The 15,602-nt window shown below is 36.1% G+C and overlaps 1 protein-coding gene across 6 annotated transcripts in view; it reads right to left on the reverse strand.

Annotated features, from left to right (window-relative positions):
* AHCTF1 (AT-hook containing transcription factor 1) overlaps positions 1-15,602 on the reverse strand; it is an 84,577-nt gene that overhangs the window by 62,861 nt on the left and 6,114 nt on the right. For all 6 annotated transcript variants that reach the window (XM_081486893.1, XM_081486892.1, XM_081486889.1 and 3 more), the window contains exons 2-4: positions 6,002-6,129; positions 3,675-3,928; positions 263-443 (exon numbers count right to left, since the gene is read on the reverse strand). In XM_081486893.1, the coding sequence (XP_081343019.1) occupies positions 263-443; positions 3,675-3,928; positions 6,002-6,122 (556 nt within the window). In that variant the 5' untranslated portion in view covers positions 6,123-6,129. The remainder of the gene's footprint in view (positions 1-262; positions 444-3,674; positions 3,929-6,001; positions 6,130-15,602) is intronic.

A 15,602-nucleotide genomic window follows, 5' to 3' on the forward strand; every position in this document is an offset into this window, starting at 1 on the left:
TGCATATCTGGGAACATGTCCATCTCTCTTTCAAGAACTACTTTAGTCTATAAACACTTCATCAATAAAACATAATAACTCAGGCAAATAATATCCACGGTGCCCAAAAGAATAAAACAACACAAGCAAACAATTTTTAAAAAGACACATAAACAAGTTTTTGACTCTTTTGATTATCTAATTAAAAAAAAACCAATCCAATGCATCAGAATATTCAGGTGCTCAATTTTGGGTTTTAAGCCAAGAATGACTAATTAATCACCTGATGCCTCTACTTCATTCTGACTGCATGACAAGTCATCCAAACATAGATCAATAAGAAGGATCTGTCCAACATCAGTTACCACAGCTGCCACACCAAAAAGCCATCGCAGACTTGGGTGTAAATGCTGAGTGCTTGCGCTGGCTCCTCCATGATTAATTATAGGTTCAATAGCTGTTACCTAGAAAGCAGAATGTATCATTTGTTTTCCTCAAACAAAGTGAGAAAACACAATTAAATCCACAACAAATAAATTCTGAAGTTAAAGCAGGTTACTAGTTATACAGATATTAACATTTCCAATACAGAAGCATAAATCTGCATTTGATACTTGTGAATCTGAGTATTATGACATCTTCAGATATAAGAATTACAGCATGCAGTTGGAACAACAACTGATGTTTACCTAGAGTTTACCATATTCCAGACATTATGCTAATCAATGCACAATAACCCTTTGATACTGGACTATATATAGTTACACCCGTTGAACGATGAAACACTCTGAGGCTTAGAAAATGTAGCAGAGTTATTCAAGTCACACAGTCATTAAGCCATTAAAATTCAAACCTAGATCCTTCTCACTTTAAAACTCTAAACCAGCTACTGTAAAAGAATATATAGCCTCTTCTCCAAAGAAGACTAAAAATAAATCATTTCAGAAAAATTTACTGTTTACGTTTTTTTTTTTAAGTCCTTTTTATGCCGTAAAGCCTGAAGAGGTCTAACCTTTAAGAGGGCTACATTATAATGGACTTCACACAAAGCTTTCACACTAATTGGATTGCTGAATTTAACAAGGACTGAAATTACTTAAAGAAAATCATACTGTAGTTACACTATGGAGTTCTATTTTCCCTTTTCATCTCATGAGTCATATTTTCAATGTCTGTACCTAATAGTCTGTATTTTAGTTTACACTTAGCTTTCCTTCTGTTTCCTATTGATTCACAGAAATTAATTTGGTACGATACTTGATAATTAAGTATTTGGTGATTTCTACTATAATACTGATGAACATCCTAGAAAGAAAAGAGAAAATTTGCTATCAGTGGTTTACGTGTTAATGTAAGGTTCAAGTTTGTTTCAGGCTGTAATCTATTATTACAGACAAAACACTGGCTTTCTCAGTATTTTATTAGTACACAAAACATTCTTTAGTGTTTCTAATTCTGAAAGCTATAATTTCATGGATTATTTTCCTTTTCTGAATTATTGTAATAATGTCTATAATACTGAACTATTGTTTTCTGTAATTCCTTCAGTGAAGGATAAGGAATCTGCATTCCTCATATAAATACTACATATGAAGCTACTGATAATGCTACCTTAAGTAATTTTAAAGGCAGTTAAAAGCAAATTTAAGAGGGGATTCTGTGCCCTTGTTCTAAAAAAAAAAAAAAAAAAAAGCTGACTGAACTCCTTTTGAAGATATCTATCACTCCTCTCCCAATCTTTTCCTTCCCCTACATCTCATCTGGTATCAACCACTCATCCAATTAGAAGTCAACAAGTTCTGTCCATGTCATCTCTGGAATATACCTCTGCAATCTGTTCCACAGTCTTCATTTCTTATGTCATTTCCTCAGTTTAGTTCATCATCCTTATTTACCTGAACTACCCAACCAAAGGGCTTTTTACACTACAATTCTGCTTTAAATTAAAAATTTCACCTACAGACTTTAGAAAGAGGCCTCTAATTGCACAACAGGCCATTCACAATCTCAATCCTCACCATTTCTGGCTCCCACTTCCTCCTTCTACTCTTCCCTGCCATTCTAAATAAGTCTAGTTTCCCAAATGTTCCATATACTGTGACTTTTTACATGTTGGGTCTCTTAGCCTGAAATGTCCAATCTTTCTGAGTAGAAGTCATCCAGGTGTTCATGTTCCAAGTGCTAAAATGTATCAAAGTACTTATTTATCCTATAATCCTATGATCTGTCTTCTCCTACTAGACTACAAGCCTTTTCGGACAGCACTGACCAAGTTCAAGTCATCTACTTATTTGTAAAATCTAGCACATAGCTTGATTTACAGCAAGCATTCAATAAACTGCCAAATAATTCTGTCTTTAAAATCATTATCACTGGCAAGTACATATATAAGATATCAGGCTATAAATTATTTCAGACTCTACAGTAGCCCACCGGGTCTGTTTCTTCACTATAAAAACATTATATTTTGTCATTAAGCAATCTTTTACGTTTAAAAATTCTATTCTATGACTATATACATTACATATATATATGCATACAAACCTACATATACTTTTGTATCTACGTGCATACTTCTTTCACACAGGCATCTACTCTTCCATAATTTTTGACTGTGTGTATTTGTGAGTGTATACACTTTCTCACCATGGAAGAAGAGGAGTAATAAATCTGAAGAAACAACTCAATTTCTATAATTACTACCAGATAAGATATCTGGCATATAGAAGGCATACATATGTTAGAATTTAAATGTATTATTCAAATCATAAATGGTAATAAAGATATACTTCCCATATTACTCCAAGGCTGTAGTCTCAAATTAAAAAAGAAAAAATAAAAAAGGCAAGGAAAAAATGTCATAGTAATGAATATGGTATTTTTATAAATTTTCAGTGTCTTCATAAAACAAAACTGGAAGTAAGAATAAGACTTAGATGATACCTGCCATATAAAAGATTAGAACACTACATGTCATTATTTTTACTTTGTAATTTTCTAACAAAAATAAGTTATAATTTAAATCTTACTTAAGTATAGTTGATTTACAATGGTGTGTCAATTTCTTCTACATAGCAAAGTGACTCAGTTATACATGTATATATTCCTTCTATATATTATTTTCTATTATAGTTTGTCACAGAATATTGAATATAGTTTCTTGTGCTACACAGCAGTACCTCGTTGTTTATCCATCCTATAAATAATAGTTTGCCTGTGCTAATTCCGAGCTCCCAATCTTTCCCTCCTCTGTTCTCCCCTCAGCCCCTCTGGTAACCACAAATCTATTCTCTATATCTGTGAGTCTGTTTTTGTTTCATACATATGTTGATTTGTATATTTTAGATTTCACATACAGTATTTATCTTTCTCTTTCTGACAATCTGCTTAGTATTAAAATCTCAAGGTCCACCCATGTTGTTGCAAATGGCATTATTTCATTCTTTTTGATGGCTGAGAAATATTCCACTATGTATGTATATATATACATATCTTCTTTATCCAAGGAAAGCTTTACTTCAAATGTTATGCTGCTTTGATATTTTTAACCTCTTTAAACTTTTTAATGAAAAATAACAAACTTCCAAAAATAAATGTATACAGCTCAATGAATTTTTACAAAGTGAACACACCCATGTAACCAGTAGGGGTTTAGTTTTGAAAACAGAATGCCATATATCTTAAGCAGTACCTACCCGTCCAGGAAGAACAACTGCTTTAACCACTCTTGATAAACCAAGGTCATAAAGACAAAGAACACTCCCTTCTGCTTCTTCCAATCCAATTAACAATCCAGTTCTCTTCTGCCAAGAGAATTCTTTCACAGCTAGGACTATAGGAGGCTGTTCACTCACTCCACTGAATCTATATGCAGACAACCGCTCTCCTGTTAGAGAGTTCACTACCTCAAGTTGTGGACCACAGGCCAAGCAAGCAAGTCCATTTTTCCCTAAAAGAAAAAAGAAATTTAAAATTTTGCTTATTTTAATATTGTATACAACAAAACTAAATAGCAGTAAGCTGTTACATATATAATCTATAACTCATTATCTTCAAATTGAAATCTAAGCATTTATAGAACAGAGTGGTCCTCAAAACAGTAAAATAAATCGAACTACTGCCATAAGAATAAAATAACCATTCAGTAAAGGCACCATGCTATATGCTTAAATATATTATCTCATTATTCCTTGTTACACTTCAATACAGAAATAAGGCAACTAAAGTTTCATACAATTGTATGAATGAATAACTTGCCCAAAACCCATGGAGCTATGAATACCAGAGCCAAAAGTGGACCCCAAATCTCCTTAACTCCAAAACTCATATTTTTACATTCTACATTAAGAGTTAAACTACATGTTACAGGAGTTAAAAAAATATAACACATGATTCTGTTGCTGAAAAGTTCAAAATCTAGGAGAAAAGACATAATTAGTATAATAATAGGAAATAACAGAAGCCCTTTGTGGCCCCTGACTAGTCTTGCCTGAATTTTATTCTGCACGCAATGTAAAGTAACTGGATTTTAAGCAGGGCAGTGGCAATCTGATTTATGTTTTTAAACATCAGTCCAGCTAAGCAGAAAATGGACAAAAAGCTGGGGCCAAACCAGATGTAGGGAGATGATAACCTATGCTTGGTTGGTGGCCATGAATAAACAAAAGTGAATTGACTAGAGATTCACCTCAGAGGCAAAACTAAAAGGATTTGTTTGCTGATAAATAATATATAGGAAGTGAGTAACATAGAAGAATCAAGAACTAAACCCTGGAATTTCTCCTTCAACAGTTAGATGAACAATGTAACTTTTACTACTAAATTGAGGCCTGGCATGCTGCAGTCCATCAGGTTGCAAAGAGTCAGACACAACTGAGCAACTGAACTGAACTGAACCATGCATCTAAACAGATAGCTGTATATACTAGACTATAGCTGAGAGAAGTTAAGAGTTTTAAAAAATAGCATGGCACGGTGGGGTCCAGAAACATGGGTTCAAAGCTCATTTTTATGACTTGCTTTCTGTGTACTGGGACCAAATTACTTAACCTATTTGATTTTCAGTTACAAAGTGCCTAATTAGAAAAACCTAGTACTCCCTCAATGAAAAGTTGTTATAGTGCCTAGTATGTAACAGAAGTAGTGTTATTACCTTTTAATAGTCAAGAGAACAGCTCTATAAACAGCTAAATTACTAATCTATATGTTTTATTGTCTTTCTGCTAGGAGGGGTGGCTATCAAATTCATTTTTAGAGAAGTCTTCTGCAATATATTTCACTAGACTGAAATCCATAATTTAATGGTTTCTTTGGTATAATTTTCCACTATATTACATAGTTTAAAGCATGATCATTATTAAGATATTGTTCAGATTAATGGAATTAAGAAATAAGACTTCCTGAATATATTTTATCACCTAGGGCACTACAGGCCTCCCAGGTGGCTCAGCGGTAAAGAAGCCACCTATCAGTGTAGGAGATGCAGGTTCCATATCTGGGTCGAAAAATACCCTGGGGGAGGGCATGGCAACCCACTCCAGTATTCTTGCTGGGGAAATCCATGGACAGAGGAGCTTGGTGGGCTACAGTCCATGGGGTCACAAAGAGTCAGACATGACTGAGCATGCACATATAGGGCACTACAGTCAGGTTTTTCTACCCATACGATTATTCGGGTACTAATCTAAACTCATCACCAATAAAACTGCCTAATTATAAAGAAAAACCAGCCATGTATTATTTCTACTTTTTAAATGCAGATGCTCAATACTAAAAGGTATAAAATATATGGTATTGTAATAAAGAAAAATGAACTATACTATCCCAGGATATTCAATGAAAATGTGCTCAAGTAGGTAGAAATTATTACATATGTAGTTGTAGATGTAATATACGTACATATAAGACCACTCTAAGCGGGTTCTGCTTTTTTTTTCCTTTCACATTAGAGGAATCACGATATATGTTTATTATTATTTATCTTACAAATCAAATTAGTAAATTTTCAGCAACATTATTTTACCTGCAGCAAACTTTCCACGAAGCACAGATTCTAATGTTATTTCGTCTTCTCCAAGGGCTTGGATAGTCACTTCTGGGAACTGCAGAAGACCACTAGTCACCTGCGCTGTTAGGTCTCGCATACTTCCACTGCAAATCATTTTTAAAGTAAGATTATTATGATATATTTTTACTATAAGACATTTCATTATCTCTAGCCAGAAGGAGAAAAAGAAAAGGAAAAGATACCATACAAAAGCAAATAAACTGAAACTAAAATCTGATTATGAAATACATATTATATGTTTCTAGGTCTGGGATATTCTCTAAGAAAGTGTTTCCCAAACAGCCTGAGGAGAGTAAAGCTTCATTAAACCAGATGTCCTAAGGATATACATGAATCCTACACAGATTCTTTGAAGACTGGGTTCAATGCAATTAATCCTATTGCTATTGCTACTGCTGCTGCTGCTGCTGCTGCTAAGTCGCTCCCAGTCGTGTCCGACTCTGTGCGACCCCACAGACGGCAGCCCACCAGGCTCCACCGTCCCCGGGATTCTCCAGGCAAGAATACTGGAGTAGGTTGCCGTTTCCTTCTCCAGTGCATGAAAGGGAAAAGTGAAAGTGAAATCGCTCAGTCGTCCGACTCTTAGCGACCCCATTCACTCTCAAAAAGCACTTCACACACAAAACAGGAAAAAACTGATATTGTTTTAGAAAAGTTACCACCACAGTAAAAGAGGAGAAAGTCCAGGTAAAATGCCAAACTCACAGTAACCTCAGGAATTAAGTGTGGCACACATCTTTAACTGGATAGAAAAAAAAATTGTCTTTCATTTTGAGTATATAGAAGACTAGAAAGTCCTAAATGACTTTCCCACTGTAAACAAAAAAATAATGATGGCTGAACTATAAAAGTATCTTTTTGAATGATTACTGGCAAATCCAAATGTAGAAACAGTAGGAATTTTGCCAAGATATATAAGCTGGCTTGGATCTTGAAGGTCAGCTACTACAGTCCTGGTGACCCTAATCTTGTTTTAAGCATCCTGAGATCCAAAGAAAAAACCTTAGGGCTAACAAAGCCAATGGAAGCTAAGGGCCTCCCCCCACCGCAACCCCATTAAACTCTATAGGGCTGTATCATCAGCATATAGGTGAGTGATAGAAACACCTTCTGTGCAGGAGAAGGAGCAGTTCATTTTGACCACAACTGAAAGTTTCTACACACGAAAAAGAAAAATTCCCTTCATACAAATTAGCAGCCAGAATTCAAGGCATGGTATCAGAAAATACTCAGGTGAAAAATATCATATAAAGTAGTCTCAGGTTGGTAATGCTCCAAGCAACCCACAGAAACTACCAATTATTTTCCGGAATCTCAAGAATTCTCATGGAAAGGCAATGGCACCCCACTCCAGTACTCTTGCCTGGAAAACCCCATGGACGGAGGAGCCTGGTAGGCTTCAGTCCATGGGGTCGCTAAGAGTCAGACACCAGTGAGCGCCTTCACTTTCATGCACTGGAGAAGGAAATGGCAACCCACTCCAGTGTTCTTGCCTGGAGAATCCCAGGGACGGGGCAGCCTGGTGGGCTGCCATCTATGGCGTCGCACAGAGTCGGACACGACTGAGGTGACTTAGCAGCAGCAGCAGCAAGAGTTCTCAAAGATAAAGTTTCAAAGAAAATGAACTTACAGTGAAAATAACAAAACAAGGATATCATGATCAATAGTAAGCAGAATTAACCTATCAAAGACTTCCTTCAGATACTGAAATGATAAGAGAATAAAAAATAGGTACGTTTAACAGGTTTAAAGAAACCAAAGACTTAGCTTGCTAATAAAGAATAAACTAAAAATTACAATGAAAATTCTTCAAATAGATTTGGGGAATAGGGGAAGAACTGCTGGAATGAAAAATGAAACAAGTAAAATTTAGAACTCAAGGGAGAAAAAAGGAGCAGTGAGAATGTAGCAGCTACAATGCAACAATATGGACCAACATCAAAGTATATTAAAAGTAGAGAAAATACATGCAGAATTACACTTACAACTGAGCTATTAGGGAAGCCCTACATAAAGTTTAAAATACTGCAAAACTAAACAAAATATTGCCTAAGAATACAAACTCATGTAGCAAAACTGAATAAAACGAAGGAAACCATAAACACCAAGTGAGAGGAGAGAAAGGGGACTGGAATGGAGAGGAATACATAAGGGACTTAAAAGTAATTAATTTTCTTTTTCAAAAACGTGGTAGTGAGCATATAGGTATTCTCTGTATCATGCTTCTCTGTTATTTACAAATATTCTTTTGTACCCACTCAACAAATAATTCATTTGTACCTACTTAATAGTCAACAAAAGCAAACTCAAAAGATAAGAAAAGCTGTAGAGAGAAAAAAATGTAGCACAAGAGACAGATTAGTATTTAAAAGTTATAGACAACACAGGGGGAAAAAAATCTAACAAGTTTATTCAGAACCCCCCAAAATATAATAGTAACAGCAAGGAAGAGACAATATTCTAAAAGATGTTTCCCAGATTTGTAGAGACAAATTCTCTGAAATCAGGAAGAGCAGGAAATTCTAGATCAAATAAAAAGAAGTGACTTTCCAATAACAGTGGAAGTCAGAAGTCTGGAATATGTTTAAAATTCTAAGCAAAAATGGTTGTCAACATATAATTTATATATCACTGAAATGATCCCCCCAAATATGAAAACACATTTTTTGACAAAAACTTAAGTTTTGCACAAACAGATCCTCCCTAAAGGGAATTCTAAAGGAAGGTTTCAGATAGAATAATGATCAAACACAACTTCTAAGATACAAAAAGAATGATTTGTCAAAGTACTGATAAATAGGTGAACTGTAATAATTATAATATGCTAGCAATGGACAAATAGGTCACTGAAACAGGTAGACACAGAACCACAAAAATTTAGATGATATTTGGATATTTCAAACCAGAGCAGAAGTATGAACTATTCAATTAAAGTTACTGGGACAATCTGCTACTCATTTCCAGCAAAGAAGCTACACATTGGTAGAGCAAAGTTATACAAGTTACCCACACACATACTACTAAACACTTCTCTAATATCTACAAAATGAATGAAAGTATATGTGTATGTGTACAGAATGAAACAATACAGAAGAAAAAAGATTAGTTAAAAAATCCACAGAAGTTGAATATTCTTCAGTTTGGAAAGAAGTAAATTAAAAGGGTGAATATAGATAACCCTAGGAAAACACCAGATCAAAAAGCCTCTCATTACATACTACATTAACACTGGACCTCCCCTCTCTTCTCCAGCAGATATTCCCAACCTAGGAGTCAAATGGGGGTCTCCTGCATTGTAGGCAGATTCTTTACCAACCGAGCAATCAGGAAAGCCCTGGGCCTCATTAGAGTGCCATTTTCCAGGGCACTATGCTACTCTCTTGGGAGAAAGACATTAATGTTCAAAGGAGAGTCCCTAGCAGGAGAATCATACCAACCAGGTACGAGTCATTTTACGAGGTACGAGGTTCCCCAGCAGGGACTACACACAATTCTAACACTCTGCCCAAGCCATTCTCAGAAAATAAAATCAATACTACCAAACTGAAACCTATGGCAAAACAATAATTAACAAACATCATTAAAAGATGGGGCTTCCCAGGTGGCTCAGTGGTAAAGAATCCACCCGCTAATGCAGGAGATGCGGGTTCAATCCCTCGTTGGGAAGATCCCCTGGAGGAAGAAATGATGACCCACTCCAGTATTCTTGCTTGGATAATCCCATGGACAGAGGAGCCTGGAGGGCTAGAGTCCATGAGGTCACAAAGAGTCACAACTGAGAGACACACAGAGACTGAGAGGTCGCAAAGAGACACAACTGAGAAACTGAGCATGCACGCATGCTTAAAAGATCTTTCTTAAAAACCAAACCAAACCAAAAACTATCACCTTTAGAAAGAAATGATTGATGTTAAAGGAATTATCATAAATTACTAAATACAGGAATTACTAAATTCCTGTCCTTTGAGTTTTTTCTTATAAAATTAATTTTCTAAAAAATAACATTATTTTAATTTTATTCATTTCATAAAACTATTCTGTATGTGAAATCCTTCTAAAAAGTGACATTTACAGTCTATTTCATTTCATAAAACTAATCCCTATGAAATCTATTGGTATATCTGACTACAGCGATGTCTGAAATACAATATATTAGCACTAGTTACTTTGGGGTGATTTGTTCCTTTCTTTATAAGTTTTGATATGGCTTCAATTTTTTAAAATGTCATTCATAAAATCAATAATTAAAGAATTTTTTTAAAAACCACAAATCTAAAATAAAAATAAAACTTTGAAAATACAGGAGATATTTATAGAACCTAAGATGGGAAGAAGGTGCCAATCAAACTAATATTCACTAACAATCAAGAAAATGCCATTTTGGGACTTCCCTGGTGGTCCAGTGGCAGAGACCCTGAGCTCCCAATGCAGAGGGCCCAGGTTAAAGATTCCTGGTCTGGGAACTATATCCCACATGCCGCAACCAAAGACTGAAGATCCCGAGTGCCATCACTAAGACCGAGCAGAGACAAATAAAAATAAAATGTTTAAAATGGAAATTTTCTTAAATTGGATTATTATTTCTAGACACTAGAAATGAAATCACTCTTCTTAAAAAAAGAAAAAGAAAATGCCATGATATATCCTCTATCTCATCATCAGATCATCACATCAGATCATCAGGAGAAAGAAAGCCAGGCTTCAAATATTTTAAGACAGCAACACGAAGTGACAGACATGACTAACCATTCTCTATGTCGCTGCTACCATGACACCTCAAAGTCAACATTTCCAAAATGAAACAATCTTTCTCCCTCCTCTCTACTCAGAAAGTTAATAAAACGTGAGCTACAATTTTCTATTCAGGCTATAAATGCTATTTTCTAGACAAAAGTCTAATCAACTACCTCAAAAAACACATTTTTCAGCATTAACTCAAAAAACTAAAAAAAGTTATGTTTGAGATTTCCCAGTCATTAAACGTGGAATTTTCTTCAATCGAAAACACATCCAAAGTATAGTCAAACATAAAGCAATTAAACTATTATTACTATAACATATAGTCGATGAAAAGTACTGTCCATTCATTAGCCTCTTATATTAACTCTTATAATTACATGACATCCTAGCTCAAGTTTTAGATGCTGAAAGCATTATGTTTGCAGAAATTGACTGTACCCCTCTTCTAAACATTTTAGTACCAAAGAAAATTTTACACAAATTTAGGTAGGAAAGGCTACAATTTCATTGTTATGAGATTTCACCTCTGATGGCCTTTTATAGACTTGATTTAAAAGGTTAATATAATGGTAAACTGAAGTGAATACATTTTTTCCTATTAAACTTGAAACCAAAATCATTTCTGTAGAGCTAAAACCTTCAAAATTCCAAACACTCTGGGTAGCTTTACCCAAAGTATAATCAGTGGAGTGTGCATGGCCATCAAGCAAAAAAGTTCCATGATCACTGCAATTCAATCAACATTACCCTAACAGAATTTTTAGAAGACTTTCACAAAGTGATTCTAAAACTCATCTGACAGGTGCACAATAATCAATTTTTTGAAAATGAAATATAATAAATGTTCATTTCTGAGGCTTGGATGCATTTTCTGTTATGCTCTTTTGAATAAAAAAAAACAAGTATTATGATGTAGAAGAAATGGCTCAGTCATAATATTCAAAAACAGAATTGTCATTTCCATTCCCAATATAGTCTCCCACCCTAAAAAAAAAAAAAAATATATATATATATATATATGAAAACAAGTTGTTCAGAAACAGGACAACAGGTAGCACAGAGAAGAAAAACAAGATGACCTCTAGGACTGTCCCATGTTACTGTGTATGGACAGAATCCAGGACACAGAGCTGAGAGGGAACACAATTAAGGCCCAAGGGTCTCCTTGAATTGAAACAGGGCTGAGAACTCCAAAGGTGGCTAGAATTCACAGGGTAGAGGAACTGTAGTACAAAAGGGCCACACAAAGAACTCCAGGTATCTGCAGTAGGTTTCCCTGTATCTTCATATGATTAGCATAAGCACATAAGGAAAGTACCAGAGACCAAGGAATAAATCACTGGAAATAAATCCACAAAATGTTCACAGGCCCAGGGATAACTCCAGAGTGGGGGCAAAAAACCTAACACATGAGCACTGAGTACTCAGAAAGGTACTGACTGCTTCAGTAGTGGGAGAAAAATTAGCTCCTGTTTAAAGGCTGTTTTGGTTTAAAACAAGCAAGCCTCAAAAGAATAAACTGTTTCTGAGAAACTCAGCTGCATCCCCAAACAAAGCTCAAGAATATATAAATGACTGCAAAAATATCCAGTACTCGACCTAGAAATCACACAGAAGTTAGAATTACTGGATAAGAAACGTAAATCAGTTAGTTATTCTAGCTAGAGTCCCTACATCCAACAAGATAGAGGAAAGCATGAACACACTAAGGAAAGATGTGGAAGATATCAAAAGTCTAAATCAAATTTCTAGCAATGAGAAAATACTCTGGATGAGATTAACAGATTAGACACACAAAGTATTAGTTAACTTAAACACCCATAGTAGAAACTAAAATGAAGCACAGTAAGAAAAAAGACTGAGGTGAGGAAAGAAAGGAGAGAGCATCAATGAGCTATGAGACAATCGGAATGACCTAATACATGTATTAGTAATCTCCAAAAGGAGAAGACAGAAATATCTGGAAAACTAATGGCCAAATTCTTCCTCAATTTGATGAAAACTATGACCTACAAAACCATCTAGAACTAACAAGAAAAAAAAATGTGCTTTACTGGAATGCAAAAGCAGGAAGTCAAGAGATACCTAGAGTAACAGGCAAGTTTGGCCTTGGAGTACAAAATGAAGCAGGGCAAAAGCTAACAGAGTTTTGTCAAGAGAACGCACTGGTCACAGCAAACACCCTCTTCGAACAACGCAAGAGACGACTCTCCACATGGACATCACCAGATGGTCAACACCAAAATCAGACTGATCATATTATTTGCAGCCGAAGATGGAAAAGCTCTATACAGTCAGCAAAAACAAGACGGGGAGCTAACTGTGGCTCAGACCATGAACTCCTTATCGCAAAATTCAGACTTAAATTGAAGAAAGTGGGGAAAACCACTAGAACATTCAGGTAAGACCTAAATCAAATCCCTTACGATTATACAGTGGAAGAGACAAACAGATACAAGGGGCTAGATCTGATAGAGTGCCTGAAGAACTACGGATGGAGGTTTGTGATACTATATAAGAGGTGGTGATTAAGACCATTCCCAAGGAAAAAAAAGTGCAAAAAGGCAAAATGGTTGTCTGAGGAGGCCGCCTTACAGATAGCTGAGAAAAGAAGAGAAGCGAAAGGCAAAGGAGCAAAGGAAAGATATACCCATCTGAATGCACAGTTCCAAAGAATAGCAAGGAGAGATAAGAAAGCCTTCCTCAGTGATCAATGCAAAGAAATAGATGAAAACAAAAGAATGGGCAAGACTAGAGTTCTCTTCAAGAAAATCAGATACCAACGGAATAGTTCATGCAAAGATGGGCACAATAAAGGACAGAAATGGTATGGACCTAACAGAAGCAGAAGATATTAAGAAGTGGCAAGAATACACAGAAGAACTATACAAAAAAGATCTTAATGACCAAGATAACGACGATGGTATGATCACTCACCTGGAGCCAGACATCCTGGAATGTGAAGTCAAGTGGGCCTTAGGAAGCATCACTACAAACAAAGCTAGTGAAGGTGATGGAATTCCAGCTCAGCTATTTCAAATCCTAAAAGATGATGTTGTGAAAGTGCTGCACTCAATATGCCAGCAAATTTGGAAAACTCAGGAGTGGCCACAGGACTGGAAAAGGTCAGTTTTCATTCCAATCCCAAAGAAAGGCCATGCCAAAAATGCTCAAACTACTGCACAATTGCACTCATCTAACACACTAGCCAAATGATGCTCAAAATTCTCCAAGCCAAGCTTCAACAGTACGTGAACCGTGAACTTCCAGATGTTCAAGATGGATTTAGAAAAGCCAGAGGACCCAGAGATCAAATTGCCAAAAAGCAAGAGAGTTCTAGAAAAACATCTACTTTTGCTTTATTGACTACGCCAAAGCCTTTGACTGTGTGGATCACAACAAACTGTGCACAATTCTTAAAGAGATGGGAATACCAGACCACCTTACCTGCCTCCTGAGAAATTTGTATGCAAGTCAAGATGCGACAATTAGAACCAGACACGGAACAATGGACTGGTTCCAAATTGGGAAAGGAGTAGTCAAGGTTGTATACTGTCACCCTGCTTATTTAACTCATATGCAGAGTACATCATGCAAACTGCTGGGCTGGATGAAGCACAAGCTGGAAACAAAATTGCCGGGAGAAATATCAACAATCTCAGATATGCAAAAGACACCACCCTTATGGCAGAAACCAAAAAGGATCTAAAAAGCCTCTTGATGAAAGTTAAAGAGGACACTGAAAAAGCTGGCTTAAAACTCAACATTCAGAAAACTATGATTACGGCATCCGGTCCCATCATTTCATGGCAAGCAGATGGGGAAACAATGGAAACAGTGACAGACTTTATTTTCTTGGGCTCCAAAATCACTGCAGATGGAATGCTTGCTCCTTGGAAGAAAAGCTATGACAAATCTAGACAGCATATTAAAAAGCAAAGACATTACTTTGCCAACAAAGTCCATTTAGTTAAAGCTATGTTTTTTTTCCAGTAGTCATGTATGGATGTGAGAGTTGTACCATAAAGAAAGCTAAGCACCAAAGAATTGATGCTTTTGAACTGTGGTTCAAAAGCAGAAGACTCTTGAGAGTCTTGTGGACTTTAAGGAGATCAAACCAGTCAATCCTAAAGGAAATCACTCCTGAATATTCATTGGAAGGCTGATGCTGAAGCTAAAGCTCCAATACTCTGGTCACCTGATGCAAACAACTGACTCATTAGAAAAGACCCTGATGCTGTGAAAGATTGAAGGCAGGAGGAGAAGGGGACGACAGAGGACTAGATGTTTGGATGGAATCACTGACTCGATGGACATGAGTTTGAGCAAACTCCGGGATGTGGTGATGGACAGGGAAGCCTGGCATGCTGCAGTCCATGGAGTGCTGCAGTCACAAAGAGTTGGACATGACTGAGAAACTGAACTGAACTGAACAAAGCAACAAATCAAAAAGGTCAGCATGTGAAACATGAAGAAACTCCACCAAGATACATCCTAATCAGAGGACAAAGAAAAAACCTTAAAGTAGCACACTGCAGAGGAACAAAGATAATTCAAAGAAGTCTCACTGAAAACATCGCAAGCAAGGAACAGTGGAATAATGTATTTTAAGTTGTGAAAAAAAAGCAAGTTGTGAACCTAGAATTCTATATCCAGTGAAACTATCTTTTAAAAATGAAGGTAAAATAAAGACCTTTCAGACATAGGAGCATTGAAGAGATCATCACCAGCAGATCTGCACCACAAGGAATGTTAAAAGAATTCTTTCAGGCAGAAGCAAAAATGCTACCAGACAGAAACCTGGATCTACATAAAA

The sequence above is a fragment of the Giraffa tippelskirchi genome, chromosome 5 (assembly GCF_054371585.1).
Source record: "Giraffa tippelskirchi isolate mGirTip1 chromosome 5, T2T-mGirTip1v1.2.pri, whole genome shotgun sequence".
Lineage (NCBI taxonomy): Eukaryota > Metazoa > Chordata > Mammalia > Artiodactyla > Giraffidae > Giraffa > Giraffa tippelskirchi.